The 18299-nt window shown below is 40.7% G+C and overlaps 1 protein-coding gene across 1 annotated transcript; it reads right to left on the bottom strand.

The window, feature by feature from the left end:
* Window positions 1-286: 286 nt before the first annotated feature.
* Window positions 287-6897, bottom strand: si:ch211-117k10.3 (Krueppel-like factor 15). Its single transcript, XM_042497658.1, has 3 exons — window positions 6753-6897; window positions 3247-4407; window positions 287-1247 (listed from the first exon to the last, which is right to left on the bottom strand). The coding sequence occupies exons 2-3, from the start codon at window positions 4338-4340 to the stop codon at window positions 1079-1081; spliced, it is 1263 nt and encodes a 420-aa protein (XP_042353592.1). The 5' UTR covers window positions 4341-4407; window positions 6753-6897; the 3' UTR covers window positions 287-1078.
* Between the last annotated feature and the right edge of the window lie 11402 nt (window positions 6898-18299).

Here is an 18299-nt window from a genome sequence, read left to right as displayed (position 1 = left end):
TTTGTGATATGGACAAAGGCATCAATAGAGATTAGTGGGGCTGAGAAAAGGCATCAGGGGTCAAAACAGGATTAGGATTGGACGAATGCAACAAAAGGACAGAGTCGGATGCATTAAACATCAAAAGGTTTTCTCAGTTTGGCCAAACTGCGAGCAACAAGTTTAATCTAGCATAGACAATGTCACAGCATTTACTCCTAATATCAAGAGTCATACTTTTGATTTAGAGTGAACTGTGACTGAAACTGTGAAAATCTGAAAACTATTTAGAGGAGATTCTGCTGCTTTAGTTGTCATTTCACACTACAGTGATGGCTGCCACATGACCATGACCTCATGATCAGAACACATAAAATAATGTGACGCTAAATTTTCATTTCACAACGTACAAAAACACCAGGTCACTTTATCCTTGTGGACCCTGAAGTTTGGCTGGGTAGAAGAGGTGCAATCACAAAAGTAAAAAGGGGATTACAGAACTATAGACACTCCTGTTACTAGTTACCATCCTAACTTACTCCCAACAGCACCTGGGTGCTTGGCAATAGTAGAGTACAAAGTGGCTGCAAGAGGGGCCTCTGTAAGACTGCCTACTGTTGTGTGTTTGTTTTGTTTGTGAGTGTGAAGGGCAGGAAAGTTATTCTCAGCTGAGTTTTTCCTGAGGTGTCCGCTTAGTATAAGACAAGCTGCTCAGAAGGGAACAGTAAAAGATAAACAGCAAAAGGGAAAAAAAGGAAGGGAAATATTAGGGGGACAAAGCAGCCAGCTCACACGATTCTTCTAAAAGACTGTCTCCTCCTGTGTGTTCTGTGTTTTGTGTGTGAAGGCCAGGAAATCCATTCTCAGCAGAGTTTTTCCTGAGGTGTCCGCTCAGTATAAGATGAGCTGCTCAGAGGGAACACTGAAAGATAAACAGCAGGAGGGGAGGAAAGAAAAGGACATATGAGGGGGGAAACAGCAGCCAGCTCTCACAATTCTTCTGAAAGTTCTGCTTGTGAAGCACCAAAAGTCCTGAGGGACACTCAGGTCCAGGACAGGCTGGGTGGGTGCAGGTGAGGGTTTAGGCCAGCTGAGGGTGTCACACAGTGGCTCTGATAATCCTGCTGGGCCTGGAGCTGCGGTGGACCTTCGTGTGTTTGGATAAGTGGTCACTGCGGGCAAACTTCTTCTCACACAGTGAGCACTCGTATGGCTTGATGCCGGAGTGAGAGCGTCGGTGACGAGACAGTTCATCAGATCGGGAGAATCTGGCGAAACAAGAGCAGACGGGTGGTGTAAGGAACAGTAACACCGAGTAAAGACAGATACACCGAGATTGTCCCTATTAGCTCACTAGCTAATTTATCCTTGCCCCCTGCATGCACTTATCTGATGTTCAAGGAGATAAGCTGAGAGTTCTTGACCCATAAAGCGAATAAATGATACACACATCTAAGTGGACTTTTTCAGCCTGTTTGTGCCAGGTGTGTGTGTGTGTTTCGTTGATCTAAACACAAGTGGACAGCTGAGACATATCACAGTTCACACCTGTGTTTATCATGTCTCCGTCTGACCAGTACTGCCTACATCACTTAGGGTAGAAGGTCAAAGGGCCCAGCACACACTTTCACACCCACACTTGCTAGATGCTCACTAGTCAAGATAGTGGTTTTGTTGGTACAGCTAGAGCAATGAGTCCAAATGAATTACAACTGATGTGTGCAGGTAGCTGACGAAGGGGGAGGGGATAAAAGTCTGTCTGTTTTATTACTCTGTGTCCCCTCTCTAAATTTGGAGGTCTTAACTGGTCTGTGAACGCAGTGCAGATGGAACTTATCAAAAGTTCTTTTATTCCTTAGCATCCGTTTATGGAGTTTGAGTTGTGGGATGGACAATTGATCAGTCGATGCCGTCTGAGCTGATCAGATCAGATCGATGGATGAGAGTAGTGGCTGCTGCAGAAGTGAGTGAATAGAAATTTTTAGAACTAGCACAATGACAAATTAATTTGAATTTTCACTCCACCTGATGTTCCTCTGCTCTGTTTGTGCCCAGACTACACTCTTTACTCCAAAAGTGTGGTGCAGTGAATAACTGACCAACAGAGCTGCTAATAAACAGTCCAGCTCCAAATATAAAAAAAATCTGTACCTGGTGGTGGATGTTCTCTTTGCATGCTAGAATACGCTGTTGACACTGTATACTTGAGTAATCTTACATTATTTTTCTGGCGAAACAATTACTCAAAGAGTTTGTTGACTGACAGAAAATTCATATATCTGAGTAGTCAGATGAACTTAGTCAACATCAGGCAAAGATGTCCACATGTCAATATTTTATCAACACAAACGTAAGTTTCATGAAATTGTGAAATGGTTTCGGGCTGTTGTTTACAAAGAAACAAAGATTTTGAAGACATGGGCGTTGAAATTTACTGATATTTGAATAAATAATCAATTGAAAAAGATAACTGAGAAATTAGGAATGGCCATGCCTCAGTCCACAGGGACTTTTCTTGGGAACTAGAGGGTGGCCGGATCAAGTCCGGTATGGAGTGTGGCTGGAGAGGTGCCAGTTCATGTCCTGGGCACTAAGAGTTGCCCTTGAGCGAGGCAACGAACCCCCAACTGTTTGTGGGCATCTGTCCATGTGCAGCCCCTCACTCTGACATCTCTCAATTAATGCATGTGTAAAGGTCCTCTTTGTGCATGTGTGTGTTTTCAGGCCTGTGTATGTAATATATAAATGACAAGAGTGAAAAATTTAACATCCCCTCAGGGATTAATAAAGTGTGTCTGTGAACACAATGAAAAACATTCAATAGTTGCAGCCCTATTTTCAAAAATAGATTTCATGACTAGTCAGTGTCTTTGGGTGATGTTACTGGTTTACTAACACACTCTAATGTCAGCATGAGGCACAAGAGCTGATGATGGATAACTTTTGGTTTCTTTTTTCTTATTACTAACTGGGTTGAATCAGCACAGGGTGGTTTGACGAGAGGTTTGACCCTTTGAAACTTTGTCCAGGAAGGCACAGTATTATGACATTCTAAACAGTTTTGCAGTGTTTTGGCATCTCGTAAGCTGTCATGTTCATGTATCTGTGTTTCATCACCTCACCAGTACCTGAAGCAACCAGTGCCTCCTATGCAGCTGCTCACATCAACTAGGAGAATTTCATCCAGACATGGTGGATAGCTTTAATTTTGATCTTAAATTTAGTATTTCCTGTTAAATCATGAACAGAACACATCATGCCACGTACCTCCAACCACACTCGGGCCAGCTACATGTGTAGGGCTTCTCTCCTGTGTGCCGACGGAAGTGCGCTTTCAGATGGCTGCTTTTGGTGTACATCTTCCCACAGCCGGGATGGGAGCACTTATGGACCCTCTCTGTGGGCGGCAGTCTGGTCACCCGGGGGGCCACGGCCTTCAGCAGACCGTTGCCCTGGCCCCCAACCCCAGTAACACCTGTGATCTCTAGAGTCCTCATGGTGATGGGCAGAGGGGCGATCTTGACGTACTTCTGGTCAGCTGACTTGGTGTCTCCACTGTTCAGTGACAGCAGGGTGGTGGGAGTGGAGGGCACCTGCGGGGCCAGCAAAGTGACATTTTGTCCTGTTGCACCCTGAAGCCCCATGACCACATGTGTGAGCCAAATGCCACTTTGGGCCCCAGGAGGAGAGCCTGCTGGGGCCGAAGGCTGGGCCACAGGTAGGGGCTGGAGTTGGAGAACCAGAGGGCCGCCCAGGAGCACTGGCGGGGTTAAGGTGGAAGGTGAGGGGTTGATTTGGGCAGGAGAACGATCAACTGGGCTGGGGCTGTTTTGCTCGTTCTTAGGAGTGTTTGAGCTTAAGGTGCAGTGAGAGGCACTAGTCCCGAGGTCACTGTTAGTCTCTAAGGAGGCAGCTGGGGGCGCACTGGAGGATGGAGAGTCACTGCACGGTAGAGGGGAGGCCTCCTCTTTTGGGGTCAGGAGCTCCTCTTTGACCAGTTCCATCTTTTCCCTCAGGAACTCCTCTATGTCCTCCAGGGTCGGGGAGAACGGGGAAGAGGGATGGAAAGGAAAGTCTGGCAGTTTAGGTTCCTGACTTGCAGCTTCCTCTTCTCCCTCTGTTCCTAGAAAAATATGCAGACTCGTCCTCTCATCTTCATCTTCGTCCTCCTCGTCATCTTCCTCCTCTCCAGGGCTGGAGCAGTGCATGGCCGCCAGCTCCCCAGCATCAGGACTCTTGCAGGAGGCAGAACTGCCCCCCTCGCTGCGGGCACCGTCTCCCAGGCCGAGAGAGAACAGGCTGCTGCTGTCCCTGAACAGGTCATTCTCCAAGCTCAGCGTTCTGCTGCTGAGAGACACCATTGATCCTGGCCAAACACACACGAGAGGACGTGGAGGAAACACTATCCAGGAGTGGGATCACAAAAACCTGAAAAGGCAACATTGAGATGGGATTCTATTACCCAGCAGGAAGTTAAAAAGTGCATAAAGAGATATCAACCTAAACACATGACTTTTGAACATTAGAGTTATGTGTTGGCAACTAAGAACAAATTTCCAAAGTAATTTACTCCTTGGGCAACATTTTTTCTAAATTCTTAGAGACCCAATACTAATCTCCTTTTTTCCACCAAATTTTTGTGTATTGCATTTTATTGTTTTCTTTGTTATATGTTATATTATAATTTCAGCCACAATTTAGCCTGGATAATATAATTGAAATCACACCTTTGACAACATAGATACAGTACAATTTATTATATAGCAAGAGATGGCAACTAAATACAAAATGATCATGTTGATGGTCAATGCAATGAACGCTGTTGCTCTGTTTTTTGTTACATTAACTGTTCACATATGTAGAAAAAAGAATCTAAAGGGCGCATTTCCACTACATGGTACCGGCCCTGCACTACTCTACTCTACACAGCGCGAAACCCCAGTGCCGTCATCTTCAATGTGACACACACATACACACAGAGCGACACAGAGAGGAACAGTGGAGGACTATGGCGTGATCTTTCTGGTTGCCATTTTAACGCAGTGACAATTCTCTCTGACCAATCAGTGGTCTGCAGTGTTTCACGTCACCTTTTACTACCTCATAGTACCCAGTCGGCTTTCTTGGAACCCTAGGAGAGCATTTACCAAAAAAGGTGGTACCAGGTACTTTTTCCTAAGGAAAACCAAAAAAGCCGAGTAGAGTAAAGCCGGTACCATGTAGTGGAAACGCGCCTTAAGTAACATGAGTCCAGTGCAACAATAGTCCCATGCAGTTTCACAGTATTATGGTATACCAGGGTATTTAGAAATGCTGAAGGAATGTTTTTCGATACAATCATAAATACAGGCACTCCACTTTTTATTAAACTCATTGTATGTAGCAAACAGCACACACCACCAGAGCTCAGTCTCTGGTCTCTACTGGTAGAACAGGCAGCTGAGCTGAAAGACCCAGCAACACCTAGAGGTGGAAGGAGAAGTTACAGGACTGTAAACAGCTGGTGGTCAGCAGGCAGAGAGAGAGCACGGAGAATAATTAAGTTAATTAAGGACTAATTTCAACCAAAACCGGAGCAGGAAATTGTTGGAACAGTTTACTTACTGACTAGATTACAAGCAAAAGTAACCAAGAGGATTTAGGTGAGTTTTTTTTTTGTTTCTGTTGAATTTGAATAAAGTGTGTTTTATAATGAGTTAATGAGGCAATTAGGCCTCATCAGTCTTCATGACTGAGAGAAAGTTGTACCAAAAGATGTACAGTTGTATTTCTCTGTTTGATAACAAACACAGGTGAAAGCATATTACTTTTCTTAACAATTTGTGGGTGGTCTATTATCTAACCTTTTGAAACCTAAGAATCCAAAAATTAGCAAGAAATAAGTTTTTTTTTTTTTAAAAAAAAGTACAAAACAATAAACTGAAATTTTAATGAATACATATAATAAAAAAAACTAGACCTGAGAGGCTAAGGAAAAAGTGCTTTAAAAAATACTACTTATGATAATAAGCAACATATATAGTTCGTCCTATTTTTTTCTCCAGAAATTTCCATCTAGTTTTTTTCTGTTTTAAAATATCTAAATTACTTATTTCGTGCAATTTGTGTAACATTTCCTACAAGTTGCTCATTGCTCATTAAAGGTTTAAATACTTGTGCAAGGAGTCCAATTTTAGGACAACAAAGTGATGTCATCCAGCTTTCAAAGGGTCAACCATATACATATGCAACGAGGCAGTGGTACTATTTATTAAAACTATATAAAAACTAAATGGAACATTATTCGATTGTGCAATTTCCAAATATATTTAGATATAAATCTTTAGTCTCAGTGTATGCTAACCCTTTCAGGTCCGCAGACTGAGCAGCCGGTAGCTCCCGGGCTGACAAAGTGTCCGTTGTGATCGGTTTTGCGTGCTGAGTGTGGAGCTGCTGTCAGACACTCGGGCACATGTTGCAGCAGGGCCTCATACTTCACTCAGTGCACGAACAGGGCGCTGTTGGGTAAACACGGCCCGCACTGACGCGCCCATTGCCGTGAGGAGCAGAGCAGCCGCGTTAGCTCGGAGCTCGCTCCGAGGGGGAACAAAGTGCGCGCGGGCTGTTCGTAAAGCACAAACACTCCGCAACACGGCAACCCGGCTGACTACTGCTGCGGCCGCACAGGAATCCACGAGTCTCAAGTTCGGCTGGGTCAAAACTGTTCTATTTATACTCCTCCGTGTCTCCGGATGGACCGAGCGAGAGCATCCCGGACATTCGGCTCGACCTACCGTGTGTAGTCGGGAGGCAGCTCGGTGGAGGAAGGCAGCGCCGTCGACGGTACTTCTCTTCTTTGGGTTTCTCTTCTCCTCCGTCGTGTTATTGTCGTAGCACGCTCACATCCCGTCCTTGCCACGGGTCCATGTTGGCATTCCTTTTCCCAGCGTCACGTGACAGCATTGCTGCACAACTCGGAGGCACGGGTCCCCTTCCTCGTCTCTGATTGGCTGAGCGCAGTGGAGGCTCGCCCTAAAAGAAGCTCTCCGATTGGCTGCTGCACGATAAATTCTGCCTGCCATGTGTTGATGGAGGATCACTGTACAACGACTAAACATGACACAATGTGGCCTATTGATGGAGCACGCAGGGCTGGACATGATGGAATACCTGTTAATGTGTCAGTGTGGCCTTTCTTCATCACAACAACCTCTGTCCTCTTTGTCCTGCAGCCGACAAACCTGCAGCTCACAACTTTTAAAATCGTTAATGTTTTCATGTTTCGCAAATTTAAAGGAGAATACAGCCAAATATATATATATATATATATATATATCTACATACATACATACATACATATATGTGTGTGTATGTGTGTGTGTGTGTATGTGTGTGTAAAGATAGATTTTAGGGCTGTCAAATGATTCCTTTAGAAATCACTATTTTTAAATATATTATCACATGTTTACAATCCATTATTTTGCATTTCAAAACAGTTTTGAAGTCCATATGTCCATATTTGGGTGTTACAGCCCCGAGCCGTCCTAGGAATAGTTAAGATACTGGGCAGAACCCTCAAGCTCCCAGACCTCTGGTAGAGAACCCAAGCGTGATTGTTGCTTAAAGGGCTGGGCCATTTGGCTTTGAAATAATACCTTGATGTTTCAAGGCTGTATCACAATAGACTATATATATATATATATATATATGTGTGTGTAACAAGGGAAGTAAGGAATGGCTAAGCTAAAAAAATTAATTAATAAATTGGCTATAAAGTTATAATAATTATAAATAAACTTTTCTGGACATTTTCCTTGTCTTTCTTTGGATAATCTTGTTTTATTTATGAATTTTTTGAAAATTTTCAGGCCATTTTCTTGTCATCTTTTGCTAATTTCTTGCAGTTTGCAGGACACTCCTTTCCAAGTTGCTCAATGCCTTTTTCCTCATGTTTTCGAAGGAAATCAAACCATTTTGCTCATGTTTAAAATATTGTAAATTTTGTAATGGGCATCTGTAAACCTGCAGCTGACAACATTCTGCTGCTCAGCAAATCACTCTTTAATATACTTTACTGGTGTATTAGTCTGTGGAGGCATTATCCAGTTTCAGCTATAACAAGGGGACATTGGATCCTGGTGCCTGATGTTTCTTATTCTCAGCTATGTCATGAAATGATCAGACTTACTGATTCCCACTTTGTGTCTGAGAGCTTCGGCTCATCGAGATCCTGGAAGAGGAGGTTGGACTTGTAGAGAACAACATGTACTTAGGAGTCCACTCGAACCACAGACTGGACTGGAGTACCCACACCAGCGCTGTGTACAAGAAGGGAATGAGCCAGTTCTATTTCCTGAGGAAGCTCAAATCCTTCAATGTATGCAGCAAGATGCTACCAGTCTGTGGTGGCGAGTGCCATTTATTGTGCTGTAGTCTGCTGGAGGAGCAGCATCAGTGCCAGGGACGCCAGCAGTTTGAACAAACTGATCCGCAAGGCTGGATCTGTCATTGGCCACAACCTCCACTCATTCCAGTCAGTGACAAACAGGCGGTCCCTGAACAAACTGCTGTCTATCAACAATCCATCCCATCCCCTTCATGACACTATTCAGAGACAGCGGAGCTCATTCTCCAACAGACTCCTTCTGCTCTGCTGTCACAAAGAGCGCTTCAAACAATCATTCCTCCCATAACACTCTTTAACAGCTCCCCTCTGTGTGGCAGGTGAACTCACCATCTGCACTGGACTCACTGATCATTGTCTCTGCTGCACATCTGCTCTCAGTTCCGCGCATTACTATGTTTGCACATTCATCTCCACTTTTTGCACGCTGCAGTTCTTTTCTTTTTTATTGCTCTTTTTAATCTTTTTGTTGTTGTTTGTTTGTTCTCTGTACATACTGTACTACATATCTTTATTATTATCATTGTTATTTTTTATTCATTCTATTCTGTTCTATTTTATTCTGTTCAGTGCCTTCCTTCGTATATATTTGCATTATTTTTCCTTTTTAATGAATATTTTATTCAGTTGCTGCTCTCTTATTTGCTGCTGTAACGAAACAGTTTCCCTCACAGGATTAATAAAGTATTTCTTTGGATTTACTTTTTTAGGGTTAACGTGTCCCCTAACCTGACTGAACTCTGGAATTTAAACATATCCCCAATTATAGCTGCTATCAGGAAGGATCTACAATGCTGGTCGGCCCTTCCCCTGTCCTTTATGGAACGTATAAGTCTGATCAAAATGAATATTCTCCCTCGGCTCCTGTATCCCTTGCAGATGTTGCCCCTTTGGTTGTCTAAGAAAGTGGCATCAGACATTGAAAGGAGGTTTACTAAATATCTGGAATGAGAAAAAGCCCAATAACAGCAATCAGTTGTTTCTAAAGATTTGGAAGCCACTCATGAACTAGCTTCCTGTAGAGACTGTTGATTTAATATCAAAAGGATTCCCTTTGTCATCCTTGGAATTCTCCTAATGAAACAATGTTGCTGGAAATTCTCACCTGGGCTGAGGCATGCAAAAAATGACACGGCCAGTGATAGAGGGTCCTGAGAACTGTCTTGTTTAAGCAAAGGAAGTGGAATGCCCCCCCCCCCCCTCCCTTTTTTTTTTTCAATTTATTGTTATTATTTTCTTTAAATTGTCTTTCTGCTTTCTGTCTACTGTATTTTTGTACTTAATGTACTTACTCATTCATTTTTGTTAATGTCTGGATGGATGGTCTACAGCTATTTTCGTATTGTGGGTTACGTGTGGTAATTGTCTTCCTAATATTTGAAAAACTAATAAAACTGTTAATATAAAAAAAGTATTTCTATTTTATTCTTTTCTATTGTATTCTCTGCAATGATGACTCATGCTTTGCTCAGTTCATGTTATTGTCAGCTGTCCTTTTACTTGTCATTCACGCGGTGTCCAGGAATGAAGTCAGTGATGGAGAAAAATGTTTTAGGCATCCAAATTTGGATTAAGTATACAAGAGAACATATGGATGATACAGGAAACATCACCCAGGTGACACCACTCTCAGGAGTGATGGAAAATTGAAAACCTTTTCAAACTTTTTGCCTTTGTGTAATCTGTATGTGATTTATATATGACCTCTATAATGCAAGATGCATCTGGCCCCCAAGTTGTTGTTTTTTAAATGATCTAATCTGCCCCCCATTCAAAAAACGTGGACAGCTCTGATCTAAATCCTTTTTGCTGGCCTGAGGCTGCATGCTCATCATTAATATTTCTATCATATCTCTGAGCCAGTTATTTAAACAAAAACTGCTTAACTTCCATACTTTCCATTTCATAGGGATGATTCTTTTCACAGAAAGGAAAGCCAGTGTCACAAGACATTAAATCCCAAAATATCTTTATCTCTGGCAGTGCTATAACAGATGTATAGAGGCTCTGTGGGGACTTTGCTGCAACTTCTATAGAACAAAACAACCGCAACATCACATTCAAACCTTTACTGAACAACTGCTCAGTTCACAGTGACATAAGTACATTTCCTTTGGTTATTTCTTCTTTGTTGGTATGCATCTCACACATCAATCTGGATGTTATGTTACTACCACCTTGTGGTCTGTTTAAGTTACTGAGCACAATATTTAACTATAAAAAACAAATGATTATTCATTTCTAATATTTTAACTCTTATTAACTGTATGTGTTTAATTGTATGAATTAACGTATGAATTACTGTGTGAATGAACTAAAGATACAACAGGATCCTTACTGTCCACAGCACTGCCAGCAAAGATCTGACATATGATTCATTTTAGTCACCAGATCTGTAGAAGTAGTTTGTATGTTATTATCTAGTGTGTTTACCCAGATCACGTTCTTATTACAGGAGGACAGTCTATACAGTTAGGATACAGTGCCTCTTTTGCTACAATCTTTTTCATTATTTATTTGTCTTTATCTGAGACCAGTGTCATACCTATGACATGAGCTTCTGCAGTATAGATTTTAATGTAAATTCTGTGAGAAACTTAATCCACTAAGGTTAAATTTTGCTTTGATTTAACCTATTATTCTCTCCTGCAGTTTTTTCTTAATGTTATGACTTCCCTACTCCTTATTAATCCTTTAAAAGCTGCTGCGACATCACTTAAACCTTTCAGCCTTAAGCAAATTTGTGCAGTTTCAAACAAGCATTTGTCATTAAACGCTAAACAAAATGTGTATTTCAGGTTTTTCTAACCCCTGTTAATTTCTATGTTTTGTGAGTTTATTTTGACTAATGCTTATCTAAAGGTTTTAATCAATTTAGTGCCAATATCTCAACATTTTTTTAATAGGCAAAATTGTATTAATACTAAGAAATTCTGGTCCCTACTTCTTCCAAACTATCTGGTTTGTATCAGGACATGCTGAAAAAGTTACAGTTGAGGAGAGTTGCTCCACGCTTCTTGCAGTTTCCTTCATATCCTGAAAAGTTGCTGAACTCCTTTATGAGGTTCTTTTTCGGGAGTTTTTCCTTGGGTGATGTGAGGGTCTAAGGGCAGAGGGATGTTGTAAACTGTACAGCCCACTGAGGCAAACCATGTTTTGTGATAATGGGCTCTATAAATAAAACTGACTTGACTTGACTTAAATAAGTTAAGTCGAGTTTACGGGATATGATAGATGTACGGTAATAATATATATTTGCAATAAATGCATTTTAAAATCATACCCATACATATTAAAACCACTTGCTAGCTATAGCTCCAATAATGTAAGTGCAAGGGTTCTAATGCCAAAACAAAAATGATCAGCACAAATCCTTGCCTTGCTGAGTGCTTGTGTGCGTGCTTTAAAATAAAGTACTCTAATCCACTGCATACATATAGGACCAAAGCCATATCTTTCTAATGCTTAAAATAAATATGGCCATTCAACCCATCAAATGCTTTTTCAGCAACCAGCGATAGCGCATTACATGAAATAACCTCCTCGTGTTTCTTGAGGAGTAGCAGCTTTTTACAAAATCTACTCAGTCAAAATGGTCCAATGAGGGAACTACCAGGTGAACATTCACGAGGTGAGCTCATATACTTAAAAGCATTGAATTTTGACACTTTGAAAGGTTGACGTAAGTGTATTCCAGGTGCTGACAGTTAAGTCCTGTATGGAACACATGGAAGACTATAAAAGATCTAAATGTGTCTAATAAAAATAATTATATCCTTAACTCTCCTTGAAATATAGAATAGACACCAGAATAACTGCATTCTAAGGTTGTAGAGAAAGTAGCAGTAAAAAAAAAAAAATTACACCATTATTACTGTAACTGCCCAAAGCAAACAATATCCTCACATCTTGTTCTTTGGAGAACTTCTATTATTTATGTGACAAATACCACAGTTGACTTTTTAAGCAGGAGGGTGCTTTGAGAAATATCTCCAGTCTGATGTTGGTACTAATCTGTAGTACAAAGGAGCCCTCTGCTGGCTCAGCAGAGACACACAACCACACCCCAGTGTGTGTAACTGTGTTTATTTCCAATGGGAATATGATAGAAAAAATTCAAAAATCACACACTCTCTCTCTCTCTCTCACACACACACACACACACACACGCACACACACACACACACACACACACACATGCGCGCGTAACTACAAAACATTTATGCCAATTTTATTGATACTTACCTAACATTTGATTCTGTAATAAAATGTGTACACGTGTGATTTCAATAATCACTTTGTTTTTGTTTTATCAGGTCTATCAGGTCTTCTAGAAAAAAAAAATATGTTAGATTTGACATAAATTTAAAAAAAAAAAACAAATTCTAAGATAAGTGTGAAATTTTCAACAACATTTTTTAATAGTTTGTGTCAACCAAGCAATTTGATTGGTCGAGAGGTATTCATGAGTGCTGATATACAGTACAGCAGCACTGGGGCTTTGGAGATGGGTCTATCTGCAGGCCTTTGGGCAACACTTTCAGTACCGTTGTTTCAGGACTGCAGATCTAGGACCCTCGTTTTTCCATACATGCGCATTGTTTGGCTTTAGGATATGGGCTCTGTATTCACTCGTGACATGTTGAAGATATTGAAGATGGACAGTGAACAGAGCGTAAGTACTGAATATGAGTGAAGTTTAATTTGTTTAAAATGAGACACAAATATTGGGGAATTAAACAGCTAAATGAACAATATCTAGGCGCATGGCACTGTGAAACGTTACTGTTAAGCTAATTATGACAATGCCAGTATTAAAGGCACTAACATCAACATAAACTTTAACTTACATTAGCCTATTTGTTAACCCTAGCTTGCTGCCCTGCAAAGCCAACTGTTAGCCCAACATTAGTTTAAAGTTGTTAAATGAAAACATAGCTTCATTTTGCCAAGCCCAACCATATTTATTGTTCATTTAGTAACTATAATCTTAATTAGGTTAATTCTATCCAGTACATCAATTTCCAAAGATAAAAGCATGTCATGATCTGTCTTAAGTTATCAGCTTGCAGCCTAAACTGTCTTAATGTCACTGTGTAAATGCTTGATGTTATTCAAACAGTTATTCTTAACATTAGCCATTTTCTCTAATTTTTATGGTTCTCTTTGTTTTTTCCTAACTAGTATTTTATATTGTACAGTGTCCTTTAATTTTAGAAAGACATTTTTAAACTCAGTTTATTCTTATTAATAAAACACATTGATTCAATTTGTAAATGTGTAACCACAATTGGAATATATACAAAAAATGATTAAAAGTGAAGGGGGAGGTGCATCCCTATTAGGCAATGGTTCTCCCCTGTGTGAAATCCTCATAGACTATGGGTGGACTCCTTTTCTCTAATTTCACTCCTTTCTTCCTTGCTCCTGTCTTTACTAAAACCTGGCATGAGTGAAATTAGAGAAATGGAATCCACCCTGTAGATGTCAAACAGTTTATGTGCCCTGTGGACTTCAACATTTGTATATTTCCACATAAAAGTGAAAAAGCAAGACTGCCAATGTGCTTGAGTTATTCTATCTTTTCATGTTCAAAATTACTCATTGTGTTGGACTTAGATTGCCTTACTAATGTCTGTGGAATTATCTCAAAGTGTTCAATTTGACCAATTAGTCTATTTGTAGTGTCTTTTTGTAGATGCATATTACAATCCAAGAAGGGAAATCCTCGCCTGAATGAAAAAGATGCAGCACATGCTGCCAGGAGTTCCACTGACCTCTCTATGTCTTAACTTTGTTTCACCCAACAAAGTTGAGCAGGGGGTCAGAACCCACTTGGAGAGCTATTTCAACCAGGCAGTTCTCCATGAAGGAAAGTTGGCCAACATTCTCTGGGAAATGCAAATGGAGTTACAATGGAGATGACCAAATATACAGTTCAGATGTTGTGTATTCATACTTTCAAATGATATTGTAAAATAATAATACTACAGTTTTATGCTTTATTTTAGGGTGTAACATTCACAGATGTGGGTTACAGTGTTGACCAGAATTGCCTTTCCACTGCATCCACTTTTGGTTAATACTGTCACATAGAACAGACATTAATAAACACCTTTCTCTGTACAAGGAGAACCACCCTCCCATAACGCTCACGATCCCATCTTCCTCAAGCAGCTCCATCGCAGCTGCAGCCAGCACCACCACCATCGCAGCTGTAGTGAGCAGCACCCCCATCGCAGCTGCAGCAAGCACCACCACCATCACAGCTGCAGTGAGTACCACTGCCATCGCAGCTGCAGCGAGCATTGCAATTGCCATTGCAGCAGGTGCAGCACGTACCACCACCATCACAGCAAGTGAGCACCACCATTGCAGCTGCAATGAGCACCATTACCATCGCAGCTGAAGTGAGCACCACCACCATCGCAGCTGCAGCAAGCACCACCATCGCCATTGCAACAGGTGCAGCACTCAGTAGATTCAACCTGTTGCCTTTGAATCTACTGAGTGCCAGGTAAACATGGAGTTGACATCGAGGAGTGGAATCAAATCGTATTAATTCATACACCTGAGATCAATACCATACTGTACATCCTATTCCTCATCTCCTGTAACTCATGAGGAAAAGCTTACAGAGATGCTTACCAGCAAGTGGTTTGGCAAAGACAAAAATAAAAAAAAGACAAAACCTTGCCAAAGGCACTAATATACCTCTCTCTGTGTACACAAAAATCGGAACCCCTCAGTCTAAGAAGTGCATAACCATTTATGAACCCACAGTGTCCTTTTATAGTAAATTGGGTAAAGTCATGGTGTTGTATGACACCAAAAAGATTACATGGCACTGTTCTTGCGAGAAGACAGAGAGATCATGCCCACACAAGTACATTGCTAAATGGCACTTATTTCAGACAGAACATGAACTATTCAAAAAAGTCCGTAGCACTGAGTAGGTGGAATTCCAGAGCATAGTAACAGGACAGAGACAGTCAGGTAATGTTTGATATGACTGTAATTGAAGTATAACTTTTTCTAAAACTTTTTACTGGTTAAATGTACAACTGAATTGCTACAGTAACATTTGGTTTTACATTGTTACTTTCCTCCCTTAGGTCCATACTGCAGTGAGCAGAGTGGTTGAATATTTGGAGTTGACCACAGGTGTACAGTTCCCTTCAGGTGATACAGTTCTCCATGGTTATCTCCACTTTGAGGCTCTAACAGCACACGATTACCACTATTTTTGTATAACCTCTGACGATCATCCACCTGTGGTAATCATGGACCTCCTTATGAAGGGAGGTTTCCAAGACCCACAGAATATTTTGTACAAAGACTCTCAAAATACAGAATAGCTCAAATGAAAAACGAAACTCTCTCTTTTTCGTCATGGAAAAAACGTATATTTGCACCTTGTTCCATTCTTGATTTATCTGAAGTTGAATGGAGGCTAGTTTCATCAAAAATTTCCACTTTGTTTCTAGAAGGCTGTAGAAACATTTCACATTTTTGTGAAAGGGAGTCTGTCAGACAAAACAGTGATTTGAATGTTATAATTTTGCATTCAATGACATAAAAGACATCTCAAAATGGTATTACAAATGTTATTTTATTGTTTTTATTGTAAAATAAATATATAAAGTACAGCACAATGCAACAAATCATGGCCCCAGTTCAGAGAGAGAAAACCCACAAAATAGAACCGGAATCCTATTCCATTATTCCTACCTGCAGTATTCGGGCGACTGGGCCTGCTTTGAACACTGTAATTTTTTCAAAGTAAATGCTTTCCACTGACCCCACTTGACCCTCTCCACTTGACCCTCTCTGTTTTTTGGGGGGCATTTTATGCCAATATTGAATAGATGTAGCTTCGTTGCTGTAGTTTTGAATCACCTCCGTACAGATCATTCTGCTCTCTGATCCCAGTTACTCCACTTCATGCATTGATTTACCGTCTTGTACTACAACTATGAATCCCAGCAGCCCCAGAATTACACACAGGGAGCGTGAGAGCGCCCCCTTGTGCCAGCTGCTGAAAACACACTTTGACGTATACTGTATATACATCAATGGCAATCAAGCGTTGGCTTTTCAATGACGTATATATACGTCAATGGCACTCAATGAGTTAATTGCAGATTGGATTACTTCTTGTGTAATGTTTCAACATTATATGTTTAGTAAGTGACCTTCCACAACCTCCAGAGGACTTGAATGTTTTCTGGAGGCACTTTCAATGGAAATGATTGGCTGAGGATTTGTAACAAGTAATGCAAGACAAGATTAACAAGCATTTAGTAAACATGTTGCACCTTTTCCAATGACTGCAGAATTGTGACAAACTAACACAGAAATAGAACCATAACATGTTTCCATTTATCAAGATGTCACTTCCCTTTCTACTCTTGGATGTATTGACATATTTCTTGCCTTTTGATAAAGGTCAACAAAACAACCCATTTGCAGTTCCACCAACTTTCATTCATCTGCATAATGCACTGACCTCCTCCAGAGACTGTACAACAAGAGGCGTACAACAAGATTTTCCAAAAGAATGAGGCTGCGTCAGGTAAACTCAATTTTACATAGTAGATGTGGGAGATACTGTTATTGGTAAGGTTTTGCTGTGATTTAATATGAACTCAGGGTAGAAACCTTTTTAGTGGCATGTCAGAAGTTGTCTTTTTACAATCTGTTTCATTGCTGTCATGTGGTTGGGTTGTGATTATGTGTCTGTGTGGTATCGTAGACGGTTAAATTTAACCGTTCAGCAGAAAGCCCTTGTGACTTCTCAGACCTCCTTCTCTCTCTATATGACTTTGCACGTGGACTGGCACACACATGAATCTGAGAGAACCACAGATGTTGCCTTTCAAATCTTTTGAAGGATGGTTATGTGCACCAACTCCAGACAACATTACACAAGCCAAAGAGGGAAAGCTGAAGGTGTCACTATCTTGGCTGAATTTTAAGATACTGGTCCTAGACAGTGAGTACCAGCAGAGCATTATGCTTTATATGACAGATTTGATGTGGACAATGCCTCACTGGTGCACCAGCAGGACAATGTCTACACACACTACTCCGGTATACTGAGAAATCGAGAGTCCCTTGTCTGTGATGGGCTTAATCAGCATTGTGTAAACTTGATTGGCAAGGGTCTAAATGAAAGATACATGCATTTATATTTAAAAGGTCTGCACTGCAGGTTTAAATAAAACTGTGATGATGTTGGCTACCTGGGACAACATATGTAAATGTTCTGCACTGGAGCTTTAAGCTTTATATATGTGTGTATGTATTTGTATATATGTATATAAAAATCTTAAATCTGCCCCCAGTGTCTTGTCTCTCCAACCTTTCAAATATCTGGCCAAACAGGACTATGATTTACCTGATAATGATCAACTTAAGCTGTTTACAGATTGTCTTGCATGCAACTCTTAGCAACCAAGTTGAACTGCAATGCAGAAAGTAGGAACCTATTAGAGCAAGCTATGCTATTCAAAGTATTTGGTATTTGGTTGAAATAAACCTTGCAGGTAATTGTTTAGTATATTTATAATGTAATATTTTGGTGGAATAAACCTTTAAAGTATCCTGCTGTATTTTGCGTTCATCCAATTCACTGGGTGGCGCTGTTGCAAAAAATGAAGGATCTTCAGTCTTGAAACTGCTGCCTGCCAGCCTGCAGATTGATAATATTTGGACTCTTAAGTCTTCACGTATCACTCAACTTTGATGGTTTGCTTTAATACACACAAACATGGGGAAGAAAACCTAGGATTATAACTTTCATCAGGTTACATATTAGCCAAATACAAACAATACAATGTAATGTAACGTAAATGATTGATTGAATTGGGCCTATTTGAAAGTGAATTCCTGGGCTGCTTCCCGTCCTTGTTGCCAGGTAACTTAACTGAGACAG

The sequence above is a fragment of the Plectropomus leopardus genome, chromosome 2 (genome assembly GCF_008729295.1).
Source record: "Plectropomus leopardus isolate mb chromosome 2, YSFRI_Pleo_2.0, whole genome shotgun sequence".
In the NCBI taxonomy this organism is placed as follows: domain Eukaryota; kingdom Metazoa; phylum Chordata; class Actinopteri; order Perciformes; family Serranidae; genus Plectropomus; species Plectropomus leopardus.
This window is presented reverse-complemented; position numbering and strand designations above follow the sequence as displayed.

Excerpts from the sequence above, each read along its gene's own strand:
- si:ch211-117k10.3 (XM_042497658.1), bottom strand. The coding sequence starts at position 4,340 with ATGGTGTCTCTCAGCAGCAGAACGCTGAGCTTGGAGAATGACCTGTTC. Across the intron at positions 1,248-3,246 it reads TGGCCCGAGTGTGGTTGGAG|ATTCTCCCGATCTGATGAAC; the intron begins GTACGTGGCATG and ends TTGTTTCGCCAG.